Source organism: Oenanthe melanoleuca, chromosome 22 (assembly GCF_029582105.1).
Source record: "Oenanthe melanoleuca isolate GR-GAL-2019-014 chromosome 22, OMel1.0, whole genome shotgun sequence".
Taxonomy (NCBI): Eukaryota; Metazoa; Chordata; class Aves; order Passeriformes; family Muscicapidae; genus Oenanthe; species Oenanthe melanoleuca.
The window spans coordinates 3046312-3071870 of NC_079355.1; the positions used below are offsets into that span (position 1 = coordinate 3046312).

The following is a 25559-nucleotide window of genomic DNA, read 5'->3' on the forward strand; positions in this document are numbered from 1 at the left end:
CTCGCCTGTCCTGCCCATTCTGCGCTGCGCTCTGGGCAGAGTTACACTGGGTGTGTCCCGACGTGGTTCGTCTCTCGGAGTTTGTCCGAACCGGAATCGTCCCGAAGTTCTATCCCGACCCGGTTCGTCTCTCGGAGTTTGTCCGAACCGGAATCGTCCCGAAGTTCTATCCCGACCCGGTTCGTATCTCGGATTTTGTCTGAACCTGAATCATCCCGAAGTTCTATCCCGACCTGGTTCGTCTCTCGGAGTTTGTCCGAACCTGAATCATCCCGAAGTTCTATCCCGACCTGGTTCGTCTCTCGGATTTTGTCCAAACCTGAATCGTCCCGAAGTTCTATCCCGACCCGGTTCGTATCTCGGATTTTGTCTGAACCTGAATCATCCCGAAGTTCTATCCCGACCCGGTTCGTCTCTCGGAGTTTGTCCGAACCTGAATCATCCCGAAGTTCTATCCCGACCCGGTTCGTATCTCGGATTTTGTCCGAACCTGAATCATCCCGAAGTTCTATCCCGACCTGGTTCGTCTCTCGGAGTTTGTCCGAACCTGAATCGTCCCGAAGTTCTGTCCCGACCCGGTTCGTCTCTCGGAGTTTGTCCGAACCGGAATCGTCCCGAAGTTCTATCCCGACCTGGTTCGTCTCTCGGAGTTTGTCCGAACCGGAATCGTCCCGAAGTTCTGTCCCGACCCGGTTGGTGCCGCTCCCGCTCAGCATGCGCCGCTCCCGGCGGCGCTGGCTCCGAGTGCTGCTGCTGGTCACGGTCAGTGGGGACGGGGCTCGTGGGGACCCTCCGAGTGGGGCCGGACCCCTGCGGGGGCTGCGCGCTGCTGTCGCGACATGCCCAGGCTTGCGGCGCTGTGGAGGGGCTCGGAGCGGCGGGGAGGGAAAAAAGGTGGGGAGGGGGATTTGGGGGGTCCCGAGGGTGAGGGGGGTGCTGTGTGAATGGGGGGTGGGGTTATCTTGGGGGGAAAGGCTCGTGTGAGTCAGGGGGGGAAACTGAGGCACGGAGGGACTCACCTGCTCCGGGGGTTTGGGGGGGATCTGGGCCGCTCACCTGGTCTGGGGGCCGCGGGGAAAATGGGGGCGGAGGGGTTCACCTGGATCGGGGAGGGGGGGAAGGCGGTGGGACCAGGGGGGTTCAATGGGCAGGTGGCGACCGGGGGGGTTCAGTGGGCAAATGGGGACCAGGGGGGTTCAATGGGCAGGTGGCGACCGGGGGGGGTCAGATGGGCAAATGGCGACCAGGGGGTTAATCTGGGCAAGTGGGGACCAGGGGGTTCAGATGGGCAGGTGGCGACCAGGGGGTTCAGATGGGCAAGTGGCGACCAGAGGAGTTCAATGGGCAAATGGCGACCGGGGGGGGTTTCAATGGGCAGGTGGCGACCAGGGGGGTTCAATGGGCGAATGGCGACCAGGGGGGTTCACTGGGCAGGTGGCGACCAGGGGGGTTCAGATGGGCAAATGGAGACCAGAGAGGTTCAGATGTGCAGGTGAGGACCAGGGGGGTTCAATGGGCAGGTGGCGACCAGAGGGTTCAATGGGCAAGGAGCTGCCAGGGGGGCTCAGATGGGCAAATGGCGACCAGAGGAGTTCAATGGGCAAATGGCGACCGGGGGGGTTTCAATGGGCAAGTGGGGACCAGGGGGGTTCAATGGGCAAATGGGGACCAGGGGGGTTAGATGGGCTGGTGGCAACCAGGGGGGTTCAATGGGCAAGTGGGGACCAGGGGTTTCATCTGGGCAAGGAGCTGCCAGGGGGGTTCAATGGGCAAATGGGGACCAGAGGGGGTTAGATGGGCTGGTGGCAACCAGGGGGGTTCAGATGGGCAAGGAGCTGCCAGGGGGGTTCAGATGGGCAAATGGCGATCTGGGGGGTTCAATGGGCAAATGGAGACCAGGAAGGGTTAATCTGGGCAGGTGAGGAGCAGGAAGGGTTAATCTGGGCACGGCACAGCGGGGCTCGGGGTACGGGAGGATGTGCGATTGAAGCCGGGGGTCGGGGGAAGCCGCAGCCGGGAACTGGAATGGGAAGAGATGAAAAAATTGATCTCGGCCCCGAGTCCCAGCACATGGCCCTGGCGGGCACTGGGATGGCGACCGAGGGCTGCAGGCACGGCAGGGACGGGGAATTCCGCTCCCGAAGCTCCCGAGCCGTGTCTGCTGGCACCTGGTGGCAGCGCCGGCGCCCGGGGGGATGTCTGAACACATCGGGCTGGGATGATCCCGCAGCAGGAATGCGGCTCGCCCGGGAGGTGGCCGAGCTTGCTCAGCACAAGGATTTAGGAGAGAAAATCCCACCTGGGCATATCGTATTTCCCATGTTGGGATTGGGCGCTGTAGAGCTGGGAAATGCCTGAACTCTGGATGGAGTCAGGAGGATCCTGACTGGTGTCTCGGGCTGGCCTGTGATTCCATGGCTGTAAAAGTCCAAGTGCTGTCCCGCCCCGGAATTGCATCAGCGCTGCCCACAACAGGTTTTTAGGAAACGCTTCCCATCCAATTCATCCCCTACATTGTTTAATAGGATTTATTTAGACCAGCCTGATAAAACCAAGCCTTGCTAAACCCGTCACCTAAAGGCAGGCTGGTAGCAGCCTGAGGTGTTTTTGACTTTTGATCCCGTTTTCAGGGAGGGGAGCTGCTCAGGGCGGTGATTCACGTGGCACAGTGGGACGATATTGCGTGTCCTCTCTGCATTGCATCACTCATGGACACAGGCCACAGCTTCTTGAGCAGGAATACCCTGGATCTCTTGAGTTTGCTAGAGCTCAAATCCCACACAGTGGGAATTGCAGGGAAATCCCTGCCTGGATCAGCCCTTGGAGCAGTGACATCAGCATTGCTCTCATCCCGTTCTCTGCTCCATCGGGATGTTTCTTCCTCCTTCAGTTCAGTGAGGGGTCTCTCCTTGGCTACACTTTTGGGATCACCTCAGGAGAAAAACCAAATTGGGGATGGAAGCAGGGAAAGTTCAAAGCTTTTTGCTTTCCCCAGCTTTTTCTCCAGAATTCATCCCCCAAGAAGGAAGAGGCTTTTAGCTAAAAGGGATTCTTGTGCCTCCAGTTCCTCTGCCTTTCTTGGGTTGTTTACTGCGGGTGAAAAGTGAATTCCACCAGTGCTGGATGGTCCCACTGGCAGTTTTGTCGGTGGTGGCAGCAGGGTGCTGTGGGCTGATAACCTTATCGTGCTGCAATGGAACCCCGTGGCTGAGGGGCCTCCCCAAACTGCAGAAAACCCTCATCACCCTCACAGTTTAGGTGGGGAAGAAATATGGATTTTTTTTCCCTCCTGGAAATGGGACAAATTGTCCCTTCGCTCCCAGGACTCCCAGGACCAGAATGAGTGAAGCTCTTGTGGCTGGAGCTCCTCAAGTGGATTTAAAAAAATCACTTTGCAACCTTGCAAACAAGAAAAGAGGAGCAGAGCCAGATCCTGGGGGATGAAGAGCCAGAAGGTGCTGGAGGGACGTGGATTTGATCCCTCCAAGGCCAGGTCTGGAGCTGGCCCCGTTCCCAGGCTGGGTCAGTGGTGGCTTTGTGGCTCTGTGTCACCTCTGCAGCCCCATGACCGTTCCCCCCAGACCTGCTGCAGCCAGTTTTGTCTTGTTCTGGCTCGGGAATCCTCCAGGGAGGAGGTGCTGTGAGCAGGGGACAGGAGGCAGCTCTATTGTTCCTTCCATACCAGGCAGTTCTGACTCACAGCAGAAATATTTGCTTTAAAAGGCTGATTTTTGTTTGAGGACAGGAAGGGAAAAGTTTCTCCTGCAGCCCCTGAGTGTTGAGACATGTCACACCCTGCCAGCCCTGTGCAGGTAGGGGCAGCTCTATATCCATGGATACAAAATTTATATATATCCAGTTATATCTGTGGATATCCAGTTTATTTCTGTGGATATCCAGTTTATATCTATGGATATCCAGTTTATATCTATGGATATCCAGTTTATATCTGTGGATATCCAGTTTATATCTGTGGATATCCAGTTTATTTCTGTGGATATCCAGTTTATTTCTATGGATATCCAGTTTATATCCATGGATATCCATGGAGCAGCTCTCTGCTGGCTCAGATCCCAATGGCACTGGACACACTGGGGACATTGAGGTGCCAAAAAAGCCCCCAGACCTTAGGGGACAAATGAGCATCATCCCCCTGGAGTGACCCGGGGCGGAAGGAGCTGAGCCAGCAGAAACAGGGCGTGGAGAGCTGGCGGAAATGTGACTTTTCTTCCTGATCCTGCAGGGCAGCAGGGACAGCACAAGGCCATGGTTTCCCCTGGGAGCCCGGAGTGACAGCCCAGGGGTTTCTGGTGGGCACCTTGCAGCCCTGACACGGGGCTGGTTTCCTGCCACAGAGCCCTTCCTCCCCCCGACCCTCCCCTCCCATTCGGGGCTGTTGGTGCTGTCAGAGGTTGGGGAAGGAAAAGGGGCTGGTGGCTCTTTGCCCTGCTGATAACCTGGCAGATGGAATTCCCCTGCAAACCTCCACAGCTCCTCCGGAGGCTTTGCCAAGGAAAAAAAACCAGCCCTGGGTTGTGGGAAGTGCCTCTGTGCTCCACTGGGCACAGCAGCTCCCACCCTTCCCTTCCCCCCTTGCCCTGTGGGTTGGGGTGGTTTTAACCCGAATTTTTCTGTGTTTTTTTAGCAGGCAGCTGCTTTGGGAAGCAGTGCTGTCACCCTGAGGAGGGACAGCTCGGATGCCTTGGATTCCAGCTGGGGAGGGAGGGATGATTGCCAGAAGTGCCCTGCAGGTGAGATGGTCTCAGCACTGCCCCCACCTCTGCAGCTCCAGCTCTGCCCTGCTCCCCTCTCGTGGATCCCAGCACTCTGCATGGCAATATTTCCCTTTTGTTGGCTCCTCTGAGCTTTGCTGGTGGTGGAATCACAGAATCCTTCAGGATGGAAAAGAGCCCCAAGGGCACCAAATCCAAGCTGTGCCCATCCCCACCTTGTCACTGTGTCACCCCAGGGATGGTCACCCCCACCCCCCCGGGCAGTTCCAATCCCTGCCCACCCTTTCCATGGGGAAATTCCTGCTGCTTCCACCCTGAGGCCGTTCCCTCTCCTCCTGTCCCTGTTCCTGGCAGAAATCCCAAATCCCCCCGGCTGTCCCCTCCTGGCAGGGACTTGTGCAGAGCCAGAAATTCCCCCTGAGCCTCCTTTTCTCCAGGCTGAGCCCCTTCCCAGCTCCCTCAGGAATTCTCCAGCCCCTTCCTTGTGTGTTCAGAATTTCCCTTTTCTCCTCAGGCTCCTACCTTGCAGAGGAGTGTAAAGAGCAGCACGGCTCTGGCAGGTGTGAGCCCTGTGGAGAGGGGGAATTCATGGAGTACCCAAACACCTTCCAGTCCTGCCAGGAGTGCTCCAAGTGCAGGGAAGGTAAGAACTCAGGGCTGATGGCTCAGGTCCAGCTGAGCTCTCTGGTGTCACCTGCAGGTGTCACCCACACCTGTTGAAGGGCTGAGGATGAGGAGGATGAGGTGGGGTTTGATCCAGGCACAGCTCTGGTTCCCTGAGGGCAGGGAAGGCAGCAGGGGGGGAGCAGCTCCTCCCCAGAGCCAGGATGGAGCTGTTGCCCCTCTGCCCCACAGATCAGGTGCAGCTGAGTCCCTGCCAGCCCTCCAGGAACACGGTGTGTGCCTGCAGGGACGGCACCTTCTGCCCCCCGGAGCACCCCTGTGAGATGTGCCAGAAGTGCCAGCCCAGGTGGGTCAGGGGGGCTCCTGGGGGTCCCAGTGCCAGCCCAGGTGGGTCAGGGGGGCTCCTGGGGGTCCCAGCTGGGGCTGCAGCTGCTGAGCCCACCCTGTGCCCCCTTTCCCAGGTGTCCTGAGGGCCAGGAGGTGCTGAAACCCTGCACAGCTGACAGTGACCTGCAGTGTGCTCCTGCCAGGGGCGGTGGCACCGTCAGTAAGTGATGGTGGGGATGGGGATGGGGGGTGGGAGATGGGCTGAGGGGTGGGAGATGGGCTGAGGGGTGGGAGATGGGCTGGGGGGGTGGGAGATGGGCTGGGGATGGAGATGGGCTGGGGGTGGGAGATGGGCTGGGGGTGGGAGATGGGCTGGGGGTGGGAGATGATGGGCTGGGGATAGAGATGGGCTGAGGGTGGGACATGGGCTGGGGGTGGGAGATGGGCTGGGGGGGTGGGAGATGGGCTGAGGGGTGGGAGATGGGCTGGGGGGGTGGGAGATGGGCTGGGGATGGGAGATGGGCTGGGGGTGGGAGATGGGCTGGGGGTGGGAGATGATGGGGTGAGGGGTGGGAGATGGGCTGAGGGGTGGGAGATGGGCTGAGGGGGTGGGAGATGATGGGGTGAGGGGTGGGAGATGGGCTGAGGGGGTGGGAGATGGGCTGGGGGGGTGGGAGATGGGCTGGGGATGGGGATGGGCTGGGGGGTGGGAGATGGGCTGGGGGGTGGGAGATGGGTTGGGAGGGTGGGAGATGGGCTGGAGGGTGGGAGATGGGCTGGGGATGGAGATGGGCTGGGGGTGGGAGATGGGCTGGGGGTGGGAGATGGGCTGGGGGTGGGAGATGATGGGCTGGGGATAGAGATGGGCTGAGGGTGGGACATGGGCTGGGGGTGGGAGATGGGCTGGGGGGGGTGGGAGATGATGGGCTGGGGGTGGGAGATGGGTTGGGAGGGTGGGAGATGATGGGCTGGGAGGTGGGAGATGGGCTGGGAGGTGGGAGATGGGCTGGGGGTGGAGATGGGGTGGGGGGTGGGAGATGGGTTGGGAGGGTGGGAGATGTTGGGCTGGGAGGTGGGAGATGGGCTGGGGATGGAGATGGGCTGGGGGGGGTGGGAGATGATGGGCTGGGGGGAGCAGGAGCAGCTGCTCACAGCCCTGTTTGATCTGCTTCAGGCAAATGGGCCATCGGGGTGATTACAGCCGTGGTAGTTGTGGTCCTGGTAATGGTTTTGTTCTGCATCTGGAAACGCCTCTGCAGGGCCCCAGGTGAGTGCAGGGACCCCAGAGCACCCACCTGGTGTGGGCTGGGTGGGAAAGGGACCCCAGAGCACCCACCTGTGTGGGCTGGGTGGGAAAGGGACCCCAGAGCACCCACCTGTGTGGGCTGGGTGGGAAGAGGGTCCTGCCTGGGTGAAGAGGGATCACAGCACTGTTTCCATCCTCCAGGGGATGGGAGATCCTCCAGCAAGGGACCCTGCAAAATGATGGTGAGTTCCTGGCATGGCAGATGGGGGCTGGCTCTGTCTGTGGGCTGGGGTGAGGATCTCCATTCCTTCTGCTCCCCACTTGGCCAGCAGCTCCAGGGAAGGCTGGAGGGGCAGGATGAGGCTCATATGAGGCTCCTCCAGCTGCTCCAGGGAAGGCTAAAGGAGCAGGGGATGAGGGTTATCCATCTGGGAAGGCTGCAGGAGCAGGGGATGAGGCTCATCCAGCTGGGAAGGCTGGAGGAACAGGGGATGAGGCTCATCCAGCTGGGAAGGCTGCAGGAGCAGAGGGATGAGTTCCATCCATTTGGGAAGGCTGCAGGAGCAGAGGGATGAGTTTCATCCAGCTGGGAAGGCTGCAGGAGCAGAGGGATGAGTTTCATCCATTTGGGAAGGCTGCAGGAGCAGGGGATGAGGCTCATCCTGCTGGGAAGGCTGCAGGAGCAGGGGATGAGGCTCATCCATTTGGGAAGGCTGGAGGAGCAGGGGATGAGGCTCATATGAGGCTCCTCCAGCAGCTCCAGGGAAGGCTGCAGGAGCAGAGGGATGAGTTCCATCCTGCTGGGAAGGCTGGAGGAGCAGGGGATGAGGCTCATCCAGCAGCTCCAGGGAAGGCTGCAGGAGCAGGGGATGAGGCTCATCCAGCTGGGAAGGCTGCAGGAACAGGGGATGAGTTCCATCCTGCTGGGAAGGCTGCAGGAGCAGGGGATGAGGCTCATCCTGCTGGGAAGGCTGCAGGAGCAGGGGATGAGGCTCATCCTGCTGGGAAGGCTGGAGGAACAGGGGATGAGGCTCATCCAACTGGGAAGGCTGCAGGGGCAGGGGATGAGGGTTATCCAGCTGGGAAGGCTGCAGGAGCAGGGGATGAGGCTCATCCAGCTGCTCCAGGGAAGGCTGCAGGAACAGGGGATGAGGGTTATCCATCTGGGAAGGCTGCAGGAACAGGGGATGAGGCTCATCCAGCTGGGAAGGCTGCAGGAACAGGGGATGAGGCTCATCCTGCTGGGAAGGCTGGAGGAACAGGGGATGAGGCTCATCCAACTGGGAAGGCTGCAGGAACAGGGGATGAGGCTCATCCAACTGGGAAGGCTGCAGGAGCAGGGGATGAGGCTCATCCAGCAGCTCCAGGGAAGGCTGCAGGGGCAGGGGATGAGTTCCATCCAGCTGGGAAGGCTGCAGGAACAGGGGATGAGTTCCATCCAGCTGGGAAGGCTGCAGGAGCAGAGGGATGAGTTCCATCCATTTGGGAAGGCTGCAGGAGCAGGGGATGAGGCTCATCCAGCTGGGAAGGCTGCAGGAGCAGAGGGATGAGTTCCATCCCTGCAGGGCTGTGCAGAGCTCTCTGGCAGAGCCCTGGGTGCTCCCAGTGCCATTAACCCTTTCCTGCTGGCTGCACAGTGGGGATGGCAGGGCAGGGCTGGGCTGTGCCAGGCTCAGGGCTGGCTCCAGGGAGGGTCCTGGCTGCCCACAGCAGCACAGTTTGTGTTCTCCCTGCTGGCAGAGCTCCATGTTTCGGAAGCTGAAGTACAAGAGCGTGGAGGCAGGGGACAATGCCACCAACGAGCAGCGTGACCCGGGCTCAGAGCCACCGGTGAGTGGCACCTCTGCCCCACCCTGCCTGGCCAGAATCTGCTCGTCCTGGGGGGCTGGGCCACTCAGGGGGATGGGGAAGGGTCATTGTGGGATCAGGATGGGAGAGTCCTCGGAGGATTTAATGCTGGTGCTGAGCAAACACAGCTCTTGTCTCCTCCATCTCAGGTTCTGCTGCTGTTCCTAATCCAGGATGTCCTGGGGGTGGGTGGTGATCTCCTGGGACAGAGGGAGAGGGTCTCCAATCCCCAGAAATCACATTTGGTGTGGGGTTGGGTGGGTGCTGTGGGACATGGACATTCCAGGAGTGTGGACACTGCTGGAGGCTCCTGGGGAAACCTAATCTGGTTTTTCCCTGCTGTTGATTTTTCTCAGCTCCAGCCTGGATCTTTCCCAGGCTGGGGATGTTTCTCAGAGACAAAACAAAGGAAGGTAGACAGAAAACACAGGCAGGCAGGCACCTGGTGCTGAGCACTGAGTGTGTGAGTGTCTCGTGATTTGTTTCCATGTTTTCAAAGAGCTGTTGCCTTCTTTGACCAAAAACTTTTCCACTTTGTGTTTTTGCAATCTCCCTTGTATAAATGCCATGGCTTTCCCATGAACTGCTCCTTCTTGCTGCTTGGAAGAGGAGCTGTGTTGCTGTGTTCTTTTGCTGCTTCCCGGCCCCACAGCGACACAGGAGTGACATCATCATTGCAGGAGTGACATCATCATTCCAGGAGTGACATCATCATTCCAATAGTGACATTGTCATTCCAGAAGTGACATTGTCATTGCAGGAATGACATCATCATTCCAGGAGTGACACTTTCATTCTAGGAGTGACATTGTCATTCCAATAGTGACATCATCATTCCAGGAGTGACATTGTCATTCCAGAAGTGACATTGTCATTGCAGAAGTGACATCATTATTCCAAGAGTGACATTGTCATTGCAGGAGTGACACTCTCATTCCAATAGTGACATCATCATTCCAGGAGTGACATTGTGACCCCAGGAGTGACACTATCATTCCAATAGTGACACTCTCATTCCCATAGTGACACTGTCACCCCAGGAGTGACACTCTCACCCCAGGAGTGAAACTCTCACCCCAGGAGTGACACTCTCATCCCCATAGTGACACTCTCACCCCAGGAGTGACACTCTCATTCCAATAGTGACATTGTCACCCCAGGAGTGACACTCTCATTGCAGGAGTGACACTCTCACCCCAGAAGTGACACTCTCATTCCAATAGTGACACTCTCATTCCAATAGTGACATTGTCACCCCAGGAGTGACACTCTCATTGCAGGAGTGCCACTCTCACCCCAGAAGTGACACTCTCATTCCAATAGTGACACTCTCATTCCTATAGTGACGCTGTCACCCCAGGAGTGACACTCTCATTGCAGGAGTGACACTCTCACCCCAGAAGTGACACTCTCATTCCAATAGTGACACTCTCATTCCAATAGTGACACTCTCATTCCCATAGTGACATTGTCACCCCAGGAGTGACACTCTCACCCCAGGAGTGAAACTCTCACCCCAGGAGTGACACTCTCATCCCCATAGTGACACTCTCACCCCAGGAGTGACACTCTCATTCCAATAGTGACATTGTCACCCCAGGAGTGACACTCTCATTGCAGGAGTGACACTCTCACCCCAGAAGTGACACTCTCACCCCAGGAGTGACACTCTCATCCCCATAGTGACACTCTCAGCCCCGGAGTGACACTCTCATTCCCATAGTGACACTCTCATTCCCATAGTGACACTCTCACCCCAGGAGTGACACTCTCATTCCCATAGTGACATTGTCACCCCAGGAGTGACACTCTCATTCCCATAGTGACACTCTCATTCCCATAGTGACACTCTCACCCCAGGAGTGACACTCTCATTCCAGGTGACACCACCAAGTGGGAGTGTGAGACCCAAGGAGCCACCGAGCGCGAGACCCGAGTGGAACCTGGTTCCAGCACCAGGGGACACCCCCATTCAAAGTAAGACCATTCAGACACCCCCAGGGGCTGTGCTGGGGGCTGAGGTTCCTGTCCCAGCTCTGAGCTGTCCCTGTCCCCCTGCAGGGCTGCGAGACTCCTTTTACACCTTTGCTAAGAAGGTCTACACCGAGCACTGGAAGAAATTCGGGCGCCACCTGAAGCTGGAGGAGAACGACGTGGCCATGGCCAGGACAGAGGATGGAGTCTATGAGATGCTGCTCAGGTGGCAGAGCAGGGAGGGGACCAAAGCCTCTGTGAACACCCTGCTGGAGATCCTGGAGGAGCTCAACCTCGGGGGGGTGGCAGAGGAGATCTCCTGCGTTCTGATCCAGAAGGGACTTTTCCAGGCTGGAGCTGAGGGGGGTGGTGAGCAGGCTGCACCTCCCTCCTTCCAGCCAGAGCCATCAAATACCTCCCAGGACACTTGAATTTCTGCTGTTCATGGCTCTCCTTTGGCTCCTTCTCAAGCCATCAGCACTCAGCAGAGCCAGGAGGGCTGATCCTCCTCAGAGTACGAGCTCAGGGTGCTCCCAGCTGCATCCCAGGCTCAATGTTGGTGCTTCCTCACAGAACCCAGGCTGGTTTCTTGATCTCACTCAATGCCAAGAGTTTCAAATCATTCCTGGATGCCAACGGTACTGCCTGGATCTCCAGCACCAGCACAGAACCAGAAGGGATTTTGCAGGGATTTTGGCATCCCTGTGCTTTTGAACTGGATCATATTCCTCAAGGGATTCCTGGCATCCTGCAATGGCTTCTACACCTCTCAGCAAGCTTCACTCTGTGTGCTGGTGGTTCTGCAGCTGGAGCCTTGGGTTATTTGTTGTAGAGAAACTAGTGTTTTTCATTGTTTTGTACTGTTAGGAGCCAGGGTGTGGAGGAGAGACTGGGAATGATTCATTTGCACTATGGTCACTGGGGGTGCCTGGGGAAAGGGACAGTGCAGGGCTCAGCCAGGAGCAGGGACATCCTCCACTGTCCAGGCTGTCCTGGGCAGTGTTTGCCCTCATTGCCAAACAGTTCTTCCTAATGCCAATGTGACTGTCACTTGCCTGGCACTTCACCCCTTGTCCCTCTCCAGCTCTCCTGGAGCCCCTTCAGGCACTGGAAGGGGACTGAAGGTGTCCCAGAGCTTTTTTTTCTCCAGGACAATCCCAGCTCTGCCAGCCTGCCCTCAGAGCATCCCTGGATTTGCTCCAGCCCATCCACATGGTGTTGGAGCCCCCAGAGCTGCAGGAGGGGTCTCAGAGCTGAGGAGAAGGGACAAGTCCCCTCTGGTGGCCCTGGGGGTGGCGGTGCTGTCCCCATGTCCCCAGGCAGTGTGCAGAGGGGAGTGCACTGTGACCTGCTGCCCACCCTCAGCCAGGGCAGCTCCTCAAGCTCTGCCTCTCACACACAGCTCAGGTTTTGGGTTTTTTTTTCTCAGCTGGAAAAGCTACTGGAATACTTGAGCTGGCACTTCAGGGCCTTCCCAGTGGGGTGGGAGGCTGCTCAGCCTTCCTGCTGCTCCCCCTTCTCCTCCACCCTCCAATAATGTATTCAAGATGTAAAATTGTATATTTTATTTATTTAGCAAGTGTAAACTTTACATATATTAACTTAAAATGTATATAAAAATATCATGTTTTGGTTTTTTGTTTTTTTTTTTTTTATTAAGCATGGTTGTGTGTTTCTGTACAGAGCTCTGGCCCAGCCAGTCTTCTATTTTCCAGTTTTTTACATTTCTGTGTTTATGAAGGAAGAGTTAACATTTTAAAAACAAACAAACAAAAAATCTTTCAGATTTTCTTGTCTAGTTTGATTTTTTTTCTCCCCCCAGAAGTCTGGTGAGGGCCTGTCCAGGGTCTCAGTGGTCACCAGGGTCCCAGTGGACACCAGTTGCTCCAGCACTCAGCCCTGCTCAGCCACCCCAGCAACTATTTATTCCCACAGGAATTATTTATATCCCACCAGGAATGGTCTCCAGGGGTCTTTTCTGCCAGGGAAAGCCCTCAGCACCCACCCTGGGCTTTATTTACCCTAGAGCAGAGTCCCCTGCCACAGCAGGGGGGTGACCCTGTCCCTCTGTCCCTCTGGGGGTGGCACCACCCAGCCAGGGCTCTGTGTGTAGCAGTAGCTGTGTTGCAAATCCATGCAGTGCTTAGTGAGAAAAGGGCTCTGCTCAAACCCCCCAGAAACACCCCTGGAGCTGCTCTCCAGCCCCTGCACTGCTGAGGGGATTTATTTTATTTTTTTAAGGGCTGTTCTGCCCGGAGGGTTTGTGCCCAGGGGTCTCTGCCTGTGCCCCCTGAGCCAGGCACATGCAGGGCTCTGAAGTGTCAGTGAGTGCCCAGCTGTGAGAAAAAGAGAGAAACTCGTGGTCCTACCTGCTCCAAGGGTGAGAACACCGGGGCTGAGGGTGGGGTGGGAGGCTCCAAGGTGCTCCAGGAAAAGAGGAGCTGTGTGGAAAAGGAGGGGGCAGCGCTGGGAGCACCTCCAGGTGCTCCTCCAGCAGCAGGGGTGGGCTCTGAGGAGCTTCTCCCCATCCCCTGCAGGAGCTTTGGGACACAGGAAAAGCCACCTGGATGGAGAAGCCACCTGGTGTCACAGCAGGGGTTTGGGTCCCTCTGTCCCTGCCCGTGCCAGGAGCGCTGGAGGGGGGTGGTGGCATCACCCCAAAGCTGCCACAAGGATGAGCCTGTCCAGCAGCTCCTCCCACACACACAGGGACCACGCCGGGCTTTCAAAACACCATTTATTACCATGGAGCCTCAGGGCTGAAACCCCAAGCCCAGGGCTCAGGGGTGGTTTCTGCTGTGGGATTGGGTTGGGGTTTTTTTTTTTTTTTTTGCTTTTTCTATCTAAACAAAGAGTTAAGAACAGGGAGGAGAGGATTCTGATCCCCTCCGTGCCCTGAATGAGGACAGACCCCGCTGGTAGGGGGAATTCTGCAGTGCCTGGTGGCTTTGGGGACCAGGGTCCCCTGCCCTGTGCCTGTGAGTGCAGGGGGTGCAGGACCCCCAGGGTGGCTCCAGGTGCTTGAGATGCCATCAGACACCCAAACCACACCCCAGAGCTTCTGGCTCCAGACCCAAACGGAAGCAGGACATGTCTCTCCTTCTTCTTCTTCTTTTTCTTTGTCTTCTTTCCCATGCTGCCCCCGAAAAACAAAACCGATTTCCAACAAAAGCTCCGAAAGCACGGCACAGCCCCTCGTGCTGCTGCAAGCTGGGAGCTCCTCCTGCTGCTCGGGCTCTGCAGGGCTCCGGGAGGTGGCCCCGAGCCCCTCCCCAGTGGCCCCGAGCCCCTCCCCAGTGGCCCCGAGCCCCTCCCCAGTGGCCACCGCCTGCGCCGCGGGGCTTGTGCCGCTCCACGTGTGCCTGGCGCTGGGGCAGGGCATCCCACCCTTCCTCCTCCTCCTCCTCCTCCTCCTCCCCGTCTCGCTGGGGCTCTCAAACCACAGCCGAGGAGGAGGAGGAGGAGGAGGAGGAGGAGGCTGTGGCTGCCGACGACGAAGGAGAGGAAGAAGGGGAGGAGGAGGCGTTCCAGAAGAGCCAGCGCCTCTTGGGCTGCCGCTTGAGGTGCAGGTAATCTTCCTTCTCCCGCTCCTTCTTCGCCCGCTGGTAGTGATCCTCCTCCTTCAGGTACCACACCGGCGGCCAGCGGTGCTTCTCGAAGTACTCCTGGTTCTCTGCGGGCACACGGCGGGGTGAGGGCGGGGCCGGGGACACCCGTGTCACCTCCCCTGTCGCCTCCCCCCGGCCGCCACTCACCTCCCGACATGGCCTTCATGTCGCGGGGGAACTTGCGGCAGACGTTGTTGTAGTTGGTGCAGATGTGGTGCAGGCACCAGTCGGCGAGCTGGGAGGCGCAGTGGAACTGGGGGAGGAGGGGACACATCAGGGACACTGCTCAGGGACACCAGCAGGGGACACAGCTCAGGGACACCAGCGGGGGACACAGCTCAGGGTCACCAGTGAGGGGACACAGCTCAGGGACACCAGCAGGGGACACAGCTCAGGGCCACCAGCAGGGACACCAGTGAGGGGACACAGCTCAGGGCCACCAGCAGGGGACAGAGCTCAGGGTCACAGCTCAGGGACACAGCTCAGGGCCACCAGCAGGGGACACAGCTCAGGGTCACAGTGAGGGGACACAGCTCAGTGTCACCAGCAGGGGACACAGCTCAGGGCCACCAGCAGGGGACACAGGGCCACCAGCAGGGGACACAGCTCAGGGTCACTGCTCAGGGACACCAGTGAGGGGACACAGCTCAGGGACACCAGCAGGGGACACAGCTCAGGGACACCAGTGAGGGGACACAGCTCAGGGCCACCAGCGGGGGGACAGCACCAGGGGTTCACCTCATTGCCCCAGGGACAGCCATGGCCAGACCTGCTTGGCCAGCTCCTGGAGCTGCCAGACCCCCCTGTGACACTTGTGTCACCTCGTGCCCTGCCAGACCCCTCAGTGTGTCACCCCCAGCCATGCCAAACCCCTCTGTGACACTTGTGTCATCTGCTGCCCTGCCAGACCCTTCTGTGTCACCTGTGTCACCCCCAGCCATGCCAGACCTCTCTGTGTGTCACCCCCTGTCCTGCCAGACCCCTCTGTGTCCCCTGTGTCCCCCCAGCCCTGCCAACCCCTCAGAGTGTCCCCTGTGTCTCCCCAGCCCTGTCCTACCTGAGCCAGCTCCAGGAACACCAGCACGTCCCCATCGATGTCAACCATCATCTGCGCCGCCTCCATCAGCCCAGTGACCGTGTACTGCTCTGCAGGGGGACACGGCTCAGGGGACAGGGGACACGGGGGACAGGGGACACGGGGGGGACACAGGGGGGGACACGGCTCAGGGGACAGGGGACACGGAGGGGGACACGGGGGGACAGGGCTCAGGGGACAGGGGACAAGGGGGACAGGGGACAGGGGACACAGGGGGGACAGGGCTCAGGGGACAGGGGACACGGGACACGGCTCACGGGGGACAGGGGACACAGGGGGGACAGGGGACACAGAGGGGACAGGGCTCAGGGGACACAGGGGGGACAGGGCTCAGGGACAGGGGACACAGAGGGGACAGGGGACACAGGGGGACAGGGGACGGGGGACAGGACTCAGGGGACAGGGGACACGGGGGGGACAGGGGCTCAGGGGACAGGGCTGAGGGGACAGAGGACACAGGGGGGACAGGGGACACAGGGCTCAGGGGGGACAGGACTCAGGGGACAGGGGACACGGGGGACAGGGCTCAGGGGACAGGGGACATGGGGGGGACCGGGGGGACAGGGCTCAGGGGACACAGGGGGGGGGACACAGGGGGACAGGGCTCGGGGGGACAGGGGCTCAGGGGGGACAGGGGCTCACGGGGGACAGGGGCTCAGGGGACAGAGCTCAGGGGGACAGGGGACACAGGGGGGACACAGAGCACAGGGGGGGACACAGGGCTCGGGGGGGACAGGGGGGACAGGGGGGACACAGGGCTCGGGGGGGACAGGGGACACAGGGGGGACACGGAGGCTCAGGGGGGGACAGGGGGGACACAGGGGCTCAGGGAGGACACAGGGGCTGACACAGGGCTCAGGGGGGACAGGGGGGGACACAGGGGCACAGGGGGGGCTGGGAGGGGGTGACAGCCACCCGGCCTCACCTGTGAGAGCCACCAGGTGCGGCAGGCAGAGGCGGTTGGCGAGGATGATGAGCTTCATGTCGTCCAGGTCGGGGCTGGAGCTGAACTGGCCCGTGTACAGGTACTCCAGCACCGCCCGCATGCAGCTCTTGCTGGTGTGAGGAAGTGCCACCTGCGGGACACGCCCCTGTCACCTCCCGCCGTGTCCCCGGGCTGTGCCGCGCCCTCCCCGCCGCTCTGCTCACCTCGTTGGTGGAGCTCTCCACGAAGGGGCCGCCGAACATCGCGGCCATCCAGTCGCAGCTGGAGATGAGCAGGGGCTTGTGGGCACTGATAGCACCGTCATCCAGCACGAAGGTGACGTCTGGGGACAAAATATAAATAGTACAGGTGTTGGTTCTCAATTGGACTGTTTAGGGCCTGGGAACCAGCTCGAGTCTGCTCTCCTTTAGCTGGAAGTGCTGCAGATAAGATTTAATAAACAGCCAAGCCTGAACATGAGAAAATTCATCTCCTTCATGTTTTTAATCTGAGTGAAATGAAGACTAAAAAGCCACTACTAAGTACCACCTTTACAGAGGGGTGCCAAAAACACCTCACCCAGGGACAGCAGAGGGAAGGGGGTAGAGTCTGCTACATCCTGTATTTTCCAATGAAACATCTCTAATTTTGATCCAGCATTCCCTGCCAGCTCAAGGGAGCTCAGGGAAGAGCCTCAGCACTGCTCTGCCTGCTCCAAGGGGTTTTCCCAGGTCACAACCCTTTTGTTAGCAAGGGGAAGCAGATGCCACACCCAGATTTGTGCCCTTGGAGAGCTGGGGATCTCCTGCCTCGCTCTCCACAGCTTCTCCCAGGGGTGTGCAAGGGCCAGCACACATCTGGCCCTGGCAGGGACAGCCTGGCCATATTAGGAACCATCTCCACAAAATAAATCCAGCCAGAGGGAGGTTGGGACATTCACATCCCCCTGGGATGTCACCTCGTGCTGGAGGCTCGTGGTGCTCGCTGGAAAGCAGGGGAAATCCTACTAAGGGTTGCTCCTCATAAATCAGTGACATCTGGGGACAAGCACAGCAGGGTCAAAAAGTATAAATAATAGAGGTGTTAGTTGTAGATTGGACTGTTTGGCTTTAAAAGGCCTTGGAACCAGCTCAAGTCTGCTCGCTTTTAGCTGGAAATGCTGCAGAACTCTCTCTGCTTTAGATAAGATTTAACAAACATCCAAGCCTGAAAATGAGAAAATTGGTGTGAAAATCCAGGCTGGGAGAGGAGGAAGTCGCCCTTTGCAGCTCTTCTGTAAATAAACAGAGCTGCTGGGCCAGCTGGGGAGCAGGGGAAGGGCTTCACACTCACTTTGCTGGGTGAAAAAAAAAAGCCATAAAATCCCCCATAAAACCAGCAAAACCCCACGGGAGGCACCAGGAGCTGTGACCCCAAAAAACCCATCAGGGTGCGCACCTGAGAAGGTCCCCTTGGCCAGGCATTCCTTGACGCGGTTGGTCCTGCGGACGTGGAAGGCTTTGGTGATCTCCTGGTTCATGAACGCCTCGTTGTTGAGGATGTTGGCCACCATCATGCGCAGGTCGAACACCTCCAGCAGCTCGGCGATGTGGGCGATGTGCATCAGGTCGCGCTCCTTCTCGTCCAGCTCCCCCGTGTACAGGTACTTGAGCACGGCGCGGAAAGGACCTGGCTGGATGGACGCGTCCATCTTCACCACCACCATCAGCTTGGACTTGTAGGTGAGCGGGTCTTCGGCCATCTCCTCCTGGATGCTGGCGAACGCGCGGCTCCAGGAGGAGAGGTTGCGGCCGCGGCGCAGCCCGCGCTCGCCGCCCTCGTAGCGGTTCCCCCGCAGGATGCCGTCACTGGTGGAGGCTCTAAGGCACGGTTGGCGCTGGCCGGGTCCGGCCTCCTCGGCGCTCTCGCAGATGTCGAAGCTGGCGGCCCGCAGGAGGAAATCCCGCCCGTGGTGCCTCTCCTCCTGGTGCAGCACCCTCTCGGCGTGCCCGTGCCCCGCCGCCGCGCTCTGCTGGTCCTCCTCGCTCAGGTCCATGAGGAACAGGTCGTAGAACTTGGAGGAGGAGGTGGAGAGGTAGATCTTGTGTGCGTAGATTTTGATCTTCTCTTGCAGCACCAGGATGACGTCCGCGCACAGGGGGTCCTCCAGGAGGTGGGCCGGACGCTCCTCGTTGTTGGAAGGGGGGTCTGGGACGATGATGATGGGAGGAGGGGGTTTGGGGGGCAGGAAGGGGGCTTGGAGCAGGGGCCGCTGCACGTTGCGCAGGTGGGACTTCCAGAACTGCAGGTGGCGGCGGGAGATGAGCGCGGCGCGGATGGCGTTGTCAAACACGTCCTTGACGCCGAACTGGGCCACCACGCTGGTCTCGTAGTAAGGGATCCCCAGCTCCTTGGCCACCTCCCTGCCCTTCTCCGGGGGGAGAATCTCATTAGGTTTAATTGGCCTGGAAGAGACGGGAGATAATTAACGAGGGTAGGGTAAGGAGGGAAGGCGGGGACGTCTCCAGGCCGCCGGGGTCCCACCTGGCCAGGGGCCGCCGGGCTCGGTTGACGGCCTCCAGGTCGGCGTAGCGCAGGTCGAGCTGGCAGCCCACCAGGATGACGGGGGCGCGGGGACAGAAGTGTTTGATCTCCGGGTACCACATGGTCTTCACATGGTGCAGGGAGTTGGGGTTGGCGATGGAGAAGCACAAAACCACAACGTCGGACCTGCAAGGGGACAAAGGGGGTCAAGGTTTTGGGGAGTCACTCCCTGCCCAGGGAGTTGATGTGGCCAGAAATGTGAATTCTGTCCCCATCTGCTGACCTTGATCTGGCACACATTATCTGCTCATGGGCCATCTTTAAACCAGCTGGGCAATCATCTTTATCTTCCCACAGCCCATCCTCCCTCCAGGAGATATCTCCTGTTAATGGCCAGTGAGTCCCAGGGCATGACTGATAAAATTCCATCATCCCACTGGGAGATGCTCCACCCAGGGGAGGAGCCAAACATTTCCTACCCAGATAAAAACTGAGATTTGGAACACCAGAGCAGCCTTTTCCACTGGATTCCAGAGGAAAACCAGAGCCTTCCACATCATCCCTGGAGCTTCAGAGGAAACTGCACCTTCTCCAGGAGCACTGCTCCAGCTGAACCACATCTGCCACTGCAGGAGGATGCAGCCACCATTGAATGGGACTGTGCCAACACCCTGACTGACTGACGGGTGTCAGCTTGGATTCTGACTCTGGCAGGGTTGGGATTGTTCTGTGTAATACTGCATTTCTAGTTTAATTTTCCTAGTAAAGAACTGTTATTCCTATTCCCATATCTTTGCCTGAGAGCCCCTTAAATTTAAAATGATAATAATAATTTGGAGGGAGGGGGTTTGCATTCTCCATTTCAATGAGAATCTGCCTTTATTGGCAGACACCTGTCCTCCAAACCGGGGTAGCACCAGGCCGTGCCTGTCCCCACCTGCCGTAGGCAAACCGCCTGTCCTTGTGGTGGTCACCAAAAGTGTCCCAGAGGCGCAAGGACACGCTGACATCATCTACCACATCCCGGGAGCGCTCCAACACCTGCAGGGAACAGAAAAACCCCGAGCTCCTCAATCCCTGAGCCCCAGCAGGGGGACTCAACCACAACCCCCACCTCCTCAGCATTCCCAGGGGGCGTTCACCAGCCCACCCAGCAGCTGTGGTAGCCCTCACCTCCTGGCAGACGCGGTACTGGTCGATGGCCCACACCGTGGGCACGTGGGTGGCCAGCAGCTGGTACTGGGTCAGGGTGGCGTTGCAGGCGCGGGCGCAGATGAGCCGCGTCTTGCCCACCGCGTTGTCCCCGACCACGACGCACTTGATGGTTTCTACGTTTGGCCTCTCATAATCCATGTCAGAATCCATTAATTGGGACCTGCAGGGGAGGGGGAGGAGGGCTGAGCAAACGCAGCCAGAGAGGCTCCAGAGCATCAGGGAGGCACAAGGCTGGAGGATGCTGACACTGCCTGGCAGCCCGGGGAAGTTCTGCAGCAGCACAGCCCTTCCCGGCTCGCTGTCCCCATCAGTCCCCTTTAAAATTTCATGTTCTGGTGGCACAGTGGCTGCTGTGCCACGTCAGACACATGGCCCTCCTCCCTCCCAGCTCATGCTTGTTCATGTGAGATGAGGCTTTTTTTTTTTTTTTTTTTTTTTTTTCCCCTCTTCTTTCCTCCTCTTCCTTTTCTCCTTCAGCATTTGCAAGAGAAGCTTCCAGAGCCTCCTGAGTGAGTGCACACAGTGCTGCCTGGCAGGGGACACTGACCTGGCCCCTTTTCCCACCCCATTCCTGAGGGGATACCTGATCCCAGCTGAGAGCAGCAAGAAGAAACTCCTTAGGTTTCCCACAGGGATGGGGAGAGCTCCCAGGAGCAGGTGTGACCCCAACACTGCCGAGAGAGACCTTGGTGCTGATGAGCAGCAGCCAGGTGTGCCCAGGTGTGTCACCCATTCCCTGCTCAAAGCCAGAGCCTAAATCAGCCAGAATTTACTCATCACAGCATGAACCTGAGGGTTTATGTGGTTTACAGGGGGGAAAGCACTGAGGGGATTGAGGGACAGAAGAAAGGACAAAAACCCCACATCCAAATTTCCCTGAACTTCCCACGACCATGCATCTCTTCCTCCTTGGGATAACAAAAAGGACAAAAAACCCACATCCAAATTTACCTGAACTTCCCACGACCATGCATCTCTTTCTCCTTGGGATAGCAAAAAGGACAAAAAACCCCACATCCTAAATTCTCCATATCCCAATTTCTCTGAACTTCCTAAGGCCAGGGATCTCTTCCCCCTTGGAATAGCAAAAAGGACAAAAACCCCACATTCCAAATTCTCCACATCCCAATTTCTCTGAACTTCCCACGGCCACAGATCTCTTCCCCCTTGGGATAGCAAGAAGGACAAAAACCCACATCCCAAATTCTCCACATCCCAATTCCTCTGAACTTCCCAAGGGCACGGATTTCTTTCCCTTTGGGATAGCAAAACGGACAAAAAAACCCCCATCCAAATTTCTCTGAACTTCCCAAGGCCAGGGATCTCTTCCCCTTTGGGATAGCAAAAAGGACAAAAACCCCACATCCCAAATTCTCTACATCCCAATTTCCCTGAACTTCCCATGACCATGCATCTCTTTCTCCTTGGGATAGCAAAAAGGACAAAAACCCCCACTTCCCAAATTCTCCACATCTCAATTTCTCTGAACTTCCCAATCCTATGGATCTTTTCCCCTATGGGATAGCAAGGACAAAAATTCCACATCCCAATTTCCCTGAACTTCCCAAGGCCATGCATGTCTTCCCTTTGGGATAGCAAAAAAGGACAGAAAAACCCCACATCCCAAATCCTCCACATCCCAATTTCCCTGAACTTCCCAAGGCCATGGATTTCTTCCCCTTTGGGATAGCAAAAGGACAAAAACCCCACATCCCAAATTCCCCACATCCCAATTCCTCTGAACTTCCCAAGGCCATGGATTTCTTCCCCTTTGGGATAGCAAAAGGACAAAAACCCCACATCCCAAATCCTCCACATCCCAATTTCTTTGAACTTCCCAAGGCCAGGGATCTTTCCCCCTTAGGATAGCAAGAAGGACAAAAACCCCACATCCCAAATCCTCCACATCCCAATTTCCCTGAACTTCCCAAGGCCAGGGATCTCTTCCCCCTCTCTGCTCCCTGCTGGCAGCAGCTCCAGAGCTGCTATAATAAACCACCAGCGCAGAGAGCGAAAATACCCGGTAACGATGGCAACCGAGCCCTGCACGTGGGACCAGAGCTCCCCAGAGCAGCAGCCTGGCAAGGACTTGCCAATGTTAGCACCTCCCTCCGTGCCCAGGCTCCCTGGCACACCTGGGCAGGGCAGCTGGAGGCAGAGGCAGGTGGCACAAATCCAGGTGGCCTCGCTTGCCACGCCGGGCTGGGCCCGAGGCAGAACTTGTGTGAGCGGCTGTCACTGCATCCCAGGCCCCCTCCATCCTTTGGGGTGCAGGGAATTCATCCCAAAAGGGTGGTGGAAAGCAGGAGCAGCTGCAGTGCAGGTGGGCTCCTTCCTCATTAGCCCCTCAAAATCCATTTCCATCCCATCCTGTGCCATCCCCAGGGATCAGCTCAGCTCTGTGGGGCCAGCAGGTCTCTGGTGTGAGTGCTCACATTTGCTGGGGTTATTTTTAGGCCCAGCCAAGCTTGTTGGGATGGAGGGGAAGGCACAGGAGTGACAACTGCAGCTGGCACTTGGGATGTTTGTCCCTCGTGGGGAGCTCAGCCCACCCCCAGCCCAGCCAGCTCGGGAAGTCTGGTGCCTCATGGGAATTAAGGGCTAAATCCTTGTGGGATCAGTGCCTGCTGCGAGGAGGGGAAGAAGGGGACAGCAGCAGGGACAGAAAGGGGGTTCCCAATAAAGCAGAACCAAATTGGGGAGCTCTGTTGCCCCCACCACCCCAGGAGGGGCTGAACCTTTCCAAGCCCCCTCCTCACCTTCCCCACCATCACTTCTGTCCTGAGAACGGCTCCAAAAGCCGCAGGAGAATAAAAATAACCCGAGATACTGAGTTCTCCCTGAAGGAAATCTCCTGGAGGAGCAGGGCTGCTCCAGCCAGCAGCCCCCCACCCAAACCACGGGCACCCAACCCACACCCACACCCCCAAAAAGGAGAACCCCAAAATTGCTCCTTCCAGGCTCCCAGCCACAGTTGCCACGGCAACCGCACCATCACCCCGGGAGCCGTCGCTTAGCAACTCCCAGGCTCCAAATCCTCCATCCCGCACCTCGCCAGGGGAGGGGAACCCCCCAAAAAACCGGGGTGAAACCGCCCCGAAAGGGCGGCGAGGCACGGAAATAACGGGGTGCGGGAGGAGCGGGGCCCGCGGGAGCCGCCGGGGCTCGGGAGGCCGCGGAGGGGGCGGCGCGGGGGAAACGGGGCCCCGAGCGGGGCTGCAGCACGGCCGGGCCGGGGGAGGAGCGGGAGGGGGCGGCGGGAGCGGCGGGAGCGGGGGTGCGGGTATCGCAAAGGGGCTGAGAATATCGGGAGAGGGTGTGGGATATCGCAAAAGGGGCTGAGAATATCGGGAGAGGGGAGAGATATCGCAAAAGGGGCTGAGAATATCGGGAGAGGGTGCGGGCATCGCAAAGGGGCTGAGAATATCGGGAGAGGGGAGGGATATCGCAAAGGGGCTGAGAATATCGGGAGAGGGTGTGGGATATCGCAAAGGGGTCAGGGAACATCGGGAGAGGGGAGGGATATCGCAAAGGGGCTGAGAATATCGGGAGAGGGTGCGGGCATCGCAAAGGGGCTGAGAATATCGGGAGAGGGTGCGGGTATTGCAAACGGGGGATGAGAATATCGGGAGGGAGTGCGGGATATTGCAAAGGGGTCAGGGAACATCGGGAGGGGGTGCGGGATATCGCAAAGGGGTCAGGGAACATCGGGAGAGGGTGCGGGTATGGCAAAGGAGCACCGGGAGGGGGTGCGGGCATTGCAAAGGGGTCGGGGAATATCGGGGGAGGGTGCGGGCATTGCAAAGGGGATGAGAAAACCGGGAGAGGTTGCAAAGGGGGCTGAGAAAATCAGGAGGGGTGCGGGATATCTCAAAGGGGTCGAGGAGCATCGGGAGGGGGTGCGGGAGTTTGGGGAGGGAGAGGGGAGCAGCAGAGGGGTGCGGGGAATTGTGAGGGGTCCCGGGGGTGCTCGGAGCAGCCGGATCGGGGGTGCGGGCATCGCAAAGGGGGGATAAGAACACAAGGGAGGGGGTGCGGGACATTGCAAAGGGGGCTGAGAACATGGGGAGGGGGTGCTGGCACCGCAAAGGGGTCGGGGAGGATCCCGAGCGGGTGCGGGGGTCTCAGGGGTGTTCCGAGCACCCGAATCGCGGCTGTGGGGAGAGGAAGCACCGGGAGAGGCTGCGGGGAATGGCTCGGAGGTTGGGCAGGACCCAGGCCAGGCGTGCGGGGCATCACGAGGAGCTTGGGGGTGCGGGACGTGGCAAGGAGACTGAGCAGGACCTAGGCCGGAGGTGCGGGGCATCGCAAGGAGCCTCGGCAGAGCTCGGAGCAGCCGATGGGGTTGGGGGACATCGCGGGGAGATTGGGGGTGCTCGGAGCACCTGGACCGGGCGTGCTGGAGAGCATCGGGAGCGGGTGTGGGGGTCGGGGCGAGCTGAAACCACCCGGGGCACAGAGAAGGGACTGGAGAGCATCGGGAGCGGGTGTGGGGCTGGGGGGAGCTCGGAGCACCCGGATCGGGGGTGAGGGGCACAGCGAGGGGACTGGAGAGCATCGGGAGCGGGTGTGGGGCTGGGGGGAGCTCGGAGCACCCGGATCGGGGTGCGGGGCACAGCGAGGGGACTGGAGAGCATCGGGAGCGGGTGTGGGGCTGGGGGGAGCTCGGAGCACCCGGATCGGGGTGCGGGGCCGGGCCCTCGCTGTCCCTGTCCCGCAGCCGGGCCGGGCCGGGCAGGATGCGCGGAGGCGGAGCGGGACGCGGAAGCGCGAGGTGAAGGGGGGTCCCCCGTTACTTACACCCCGATATTTACACCCCGCTACTTACACCAACACAGACGAAGCGGCGGCTCCCAGGGGCCGGGGCCGGGCTCGCCCCTCCGGACATGGCCACGGCGCAGCTGGGCTGGGCAGGGCAGGGCTCAGGGCCGGGCCCGGGGGGGCCCATGGCGGCTCCTCGGCCGCCCCGATCTCCGCATCCGCGGCCCGCTGCGCTGCGCGGAGCCCTGCGCGGATCGCGGCCCTGCGCTGCGCGCTGCCCTGCGCGCTGCAGTCGCGGCCGCCCCGCCTTTCATTCACAAAAAACAAGCGGCCCCGGCAGAACCCCGCCCCCAGCCCCCCCCCCGCTGCCGTGCATTGGCTGAGAGAGGCACGGGGGGGCTCCTCGGGGGGGTCCTGCCGCGGGTGGGGACCCTCAGTGCGTCCCTTGCGGGAGGATCCGTTGTGGCCCCCCCATCCTGCTCCTAAACCTCCCTCGCGGGGGGCTTTGTGGTGCGCCCCTAAATCCGCCTTGAGACCCCCCCATAATGGCCTCTAACCATCCCTTGCAGGCGCCCCCACAATTCCGCCTTGGGACCCCCGTCGTGTCCCTAATTCTCCCTTGTAGGGGATTCTGCTGTGCCGCCCCCCCAGTCCTGCATTCCATGTGCCCCCGTCCTGC

General features: G+C 59.2%; 2 protein-coding genes across 7 annotated transcripts in view; one reads left to right on the top strand and one right to left on the bottom strand.

Annotated features, from left to right (window-relative positions):
* On the top strand, positions 1-12377 carry LOC130261979 (tumor necrosis factor receptor superfamily member 26-like). 4 transcript variants are annotated; one of them, XM_056508701.1, is made up of 10 exons: positions 1-762; positions 4646-4751; positions 5248-5376; positions 5589-5703; positions 5819-5904; positions 6859-6951; positions 7132-7172; positions 8671-8760; positions 10659-10755; positions 10840-12377. In XM_056508701.1, exons 1-10 carry the CDS (start codon positions 715-717, stop codon positions 11181-11183), a joined length of 1149 nt encoding a protein of 382 aa, XP_056364676.1. In that variant the 5' UTR covers positions 1-714; the 3' UTR covers positions 11184-12377. The 4 variants fall into 4 exon arrangements, with proteins under 4 accessions (XP_056364676.1, XP_056364674.1, XP_056364675.1 ...); XM_056508697.1 differs by having other exon boundaries at positions 6-762; positions 4649-4751; XM_056508699.1 differs by lacking the exon at positions 8671-8760 and having other exon boundaries at positions 5-762.
* Positions 12303-25559, bottom strand: part of RHOBTB2 (Rho related BTB domain containing 2) — a 17283-nt gene continuing 4026 nt past the window's right edge. For 2 of the 3 annotated variants that reach the window (XM_056508687.1, XM_056508688.1), the window contains 9 exons: positions 20078-20279; positions 19842-19945; positions 18905-19090; positions 17819-18825; positions 16606-16724; positions 16382-16532; positions 15418-15506; positions 14508-14613; positions 12303-14425 (listed from right to left, as the gene is read on the bottom strand). In XM_056508687.1, coding sequence (XP_056364662.1) covers positions 14187-14425; positions 14508-14613; positions 15418-15506; positions 16382-16532; positions 16606-16724; positions 17819-18825; positions 18905-19090; positions 19842-19945; positions 20078-20279 — 2203 coding nt within the window. In that variant the 3' untranslated portion in view covers positions 12303-14186. Of the gene's footprint in view, positions 14426-14507; positions 14614-15417; positions 15507-16381; positions 16533-16605; positions 16725-17818; positions 18826-18904; positions 19091-19841; positions 19946-20077; positions 20280-24947; positions 25188-25559 lie in introns of those variants that run through there. The other variant, XM_056508689.1, reaches the window with a different exon arrangement.

What these genes read in the sequence shown, in the direction of transcription:
- LOC130261979 (XM_056508701.1), top strand. Translation starts at nt 715, where the DNA reads ATGCGCCGCTCCCGGCGGCGCTGGCTCCGAGTGCTGCTGCTGGTCACG. An exon ending in TGCCAGAAGTGCCAGCCCAG is followed by an intron (nt 5,704 to 5,818) that starts GTGGGTCAGGGG and finishes CCCCTTTCCCAG; the next exon opens with GTGTCCTGAGGGCCAGGAGG. An exon ending in CAGGGGCGGTGGCACCGTCA is followed by an intron (nt 5,905 to 6,858) that starts GTAAGTGATGGT and finishes GATCTGCTTCAG; the next exon opens with GCAAATGGGCCATCGGGGTG.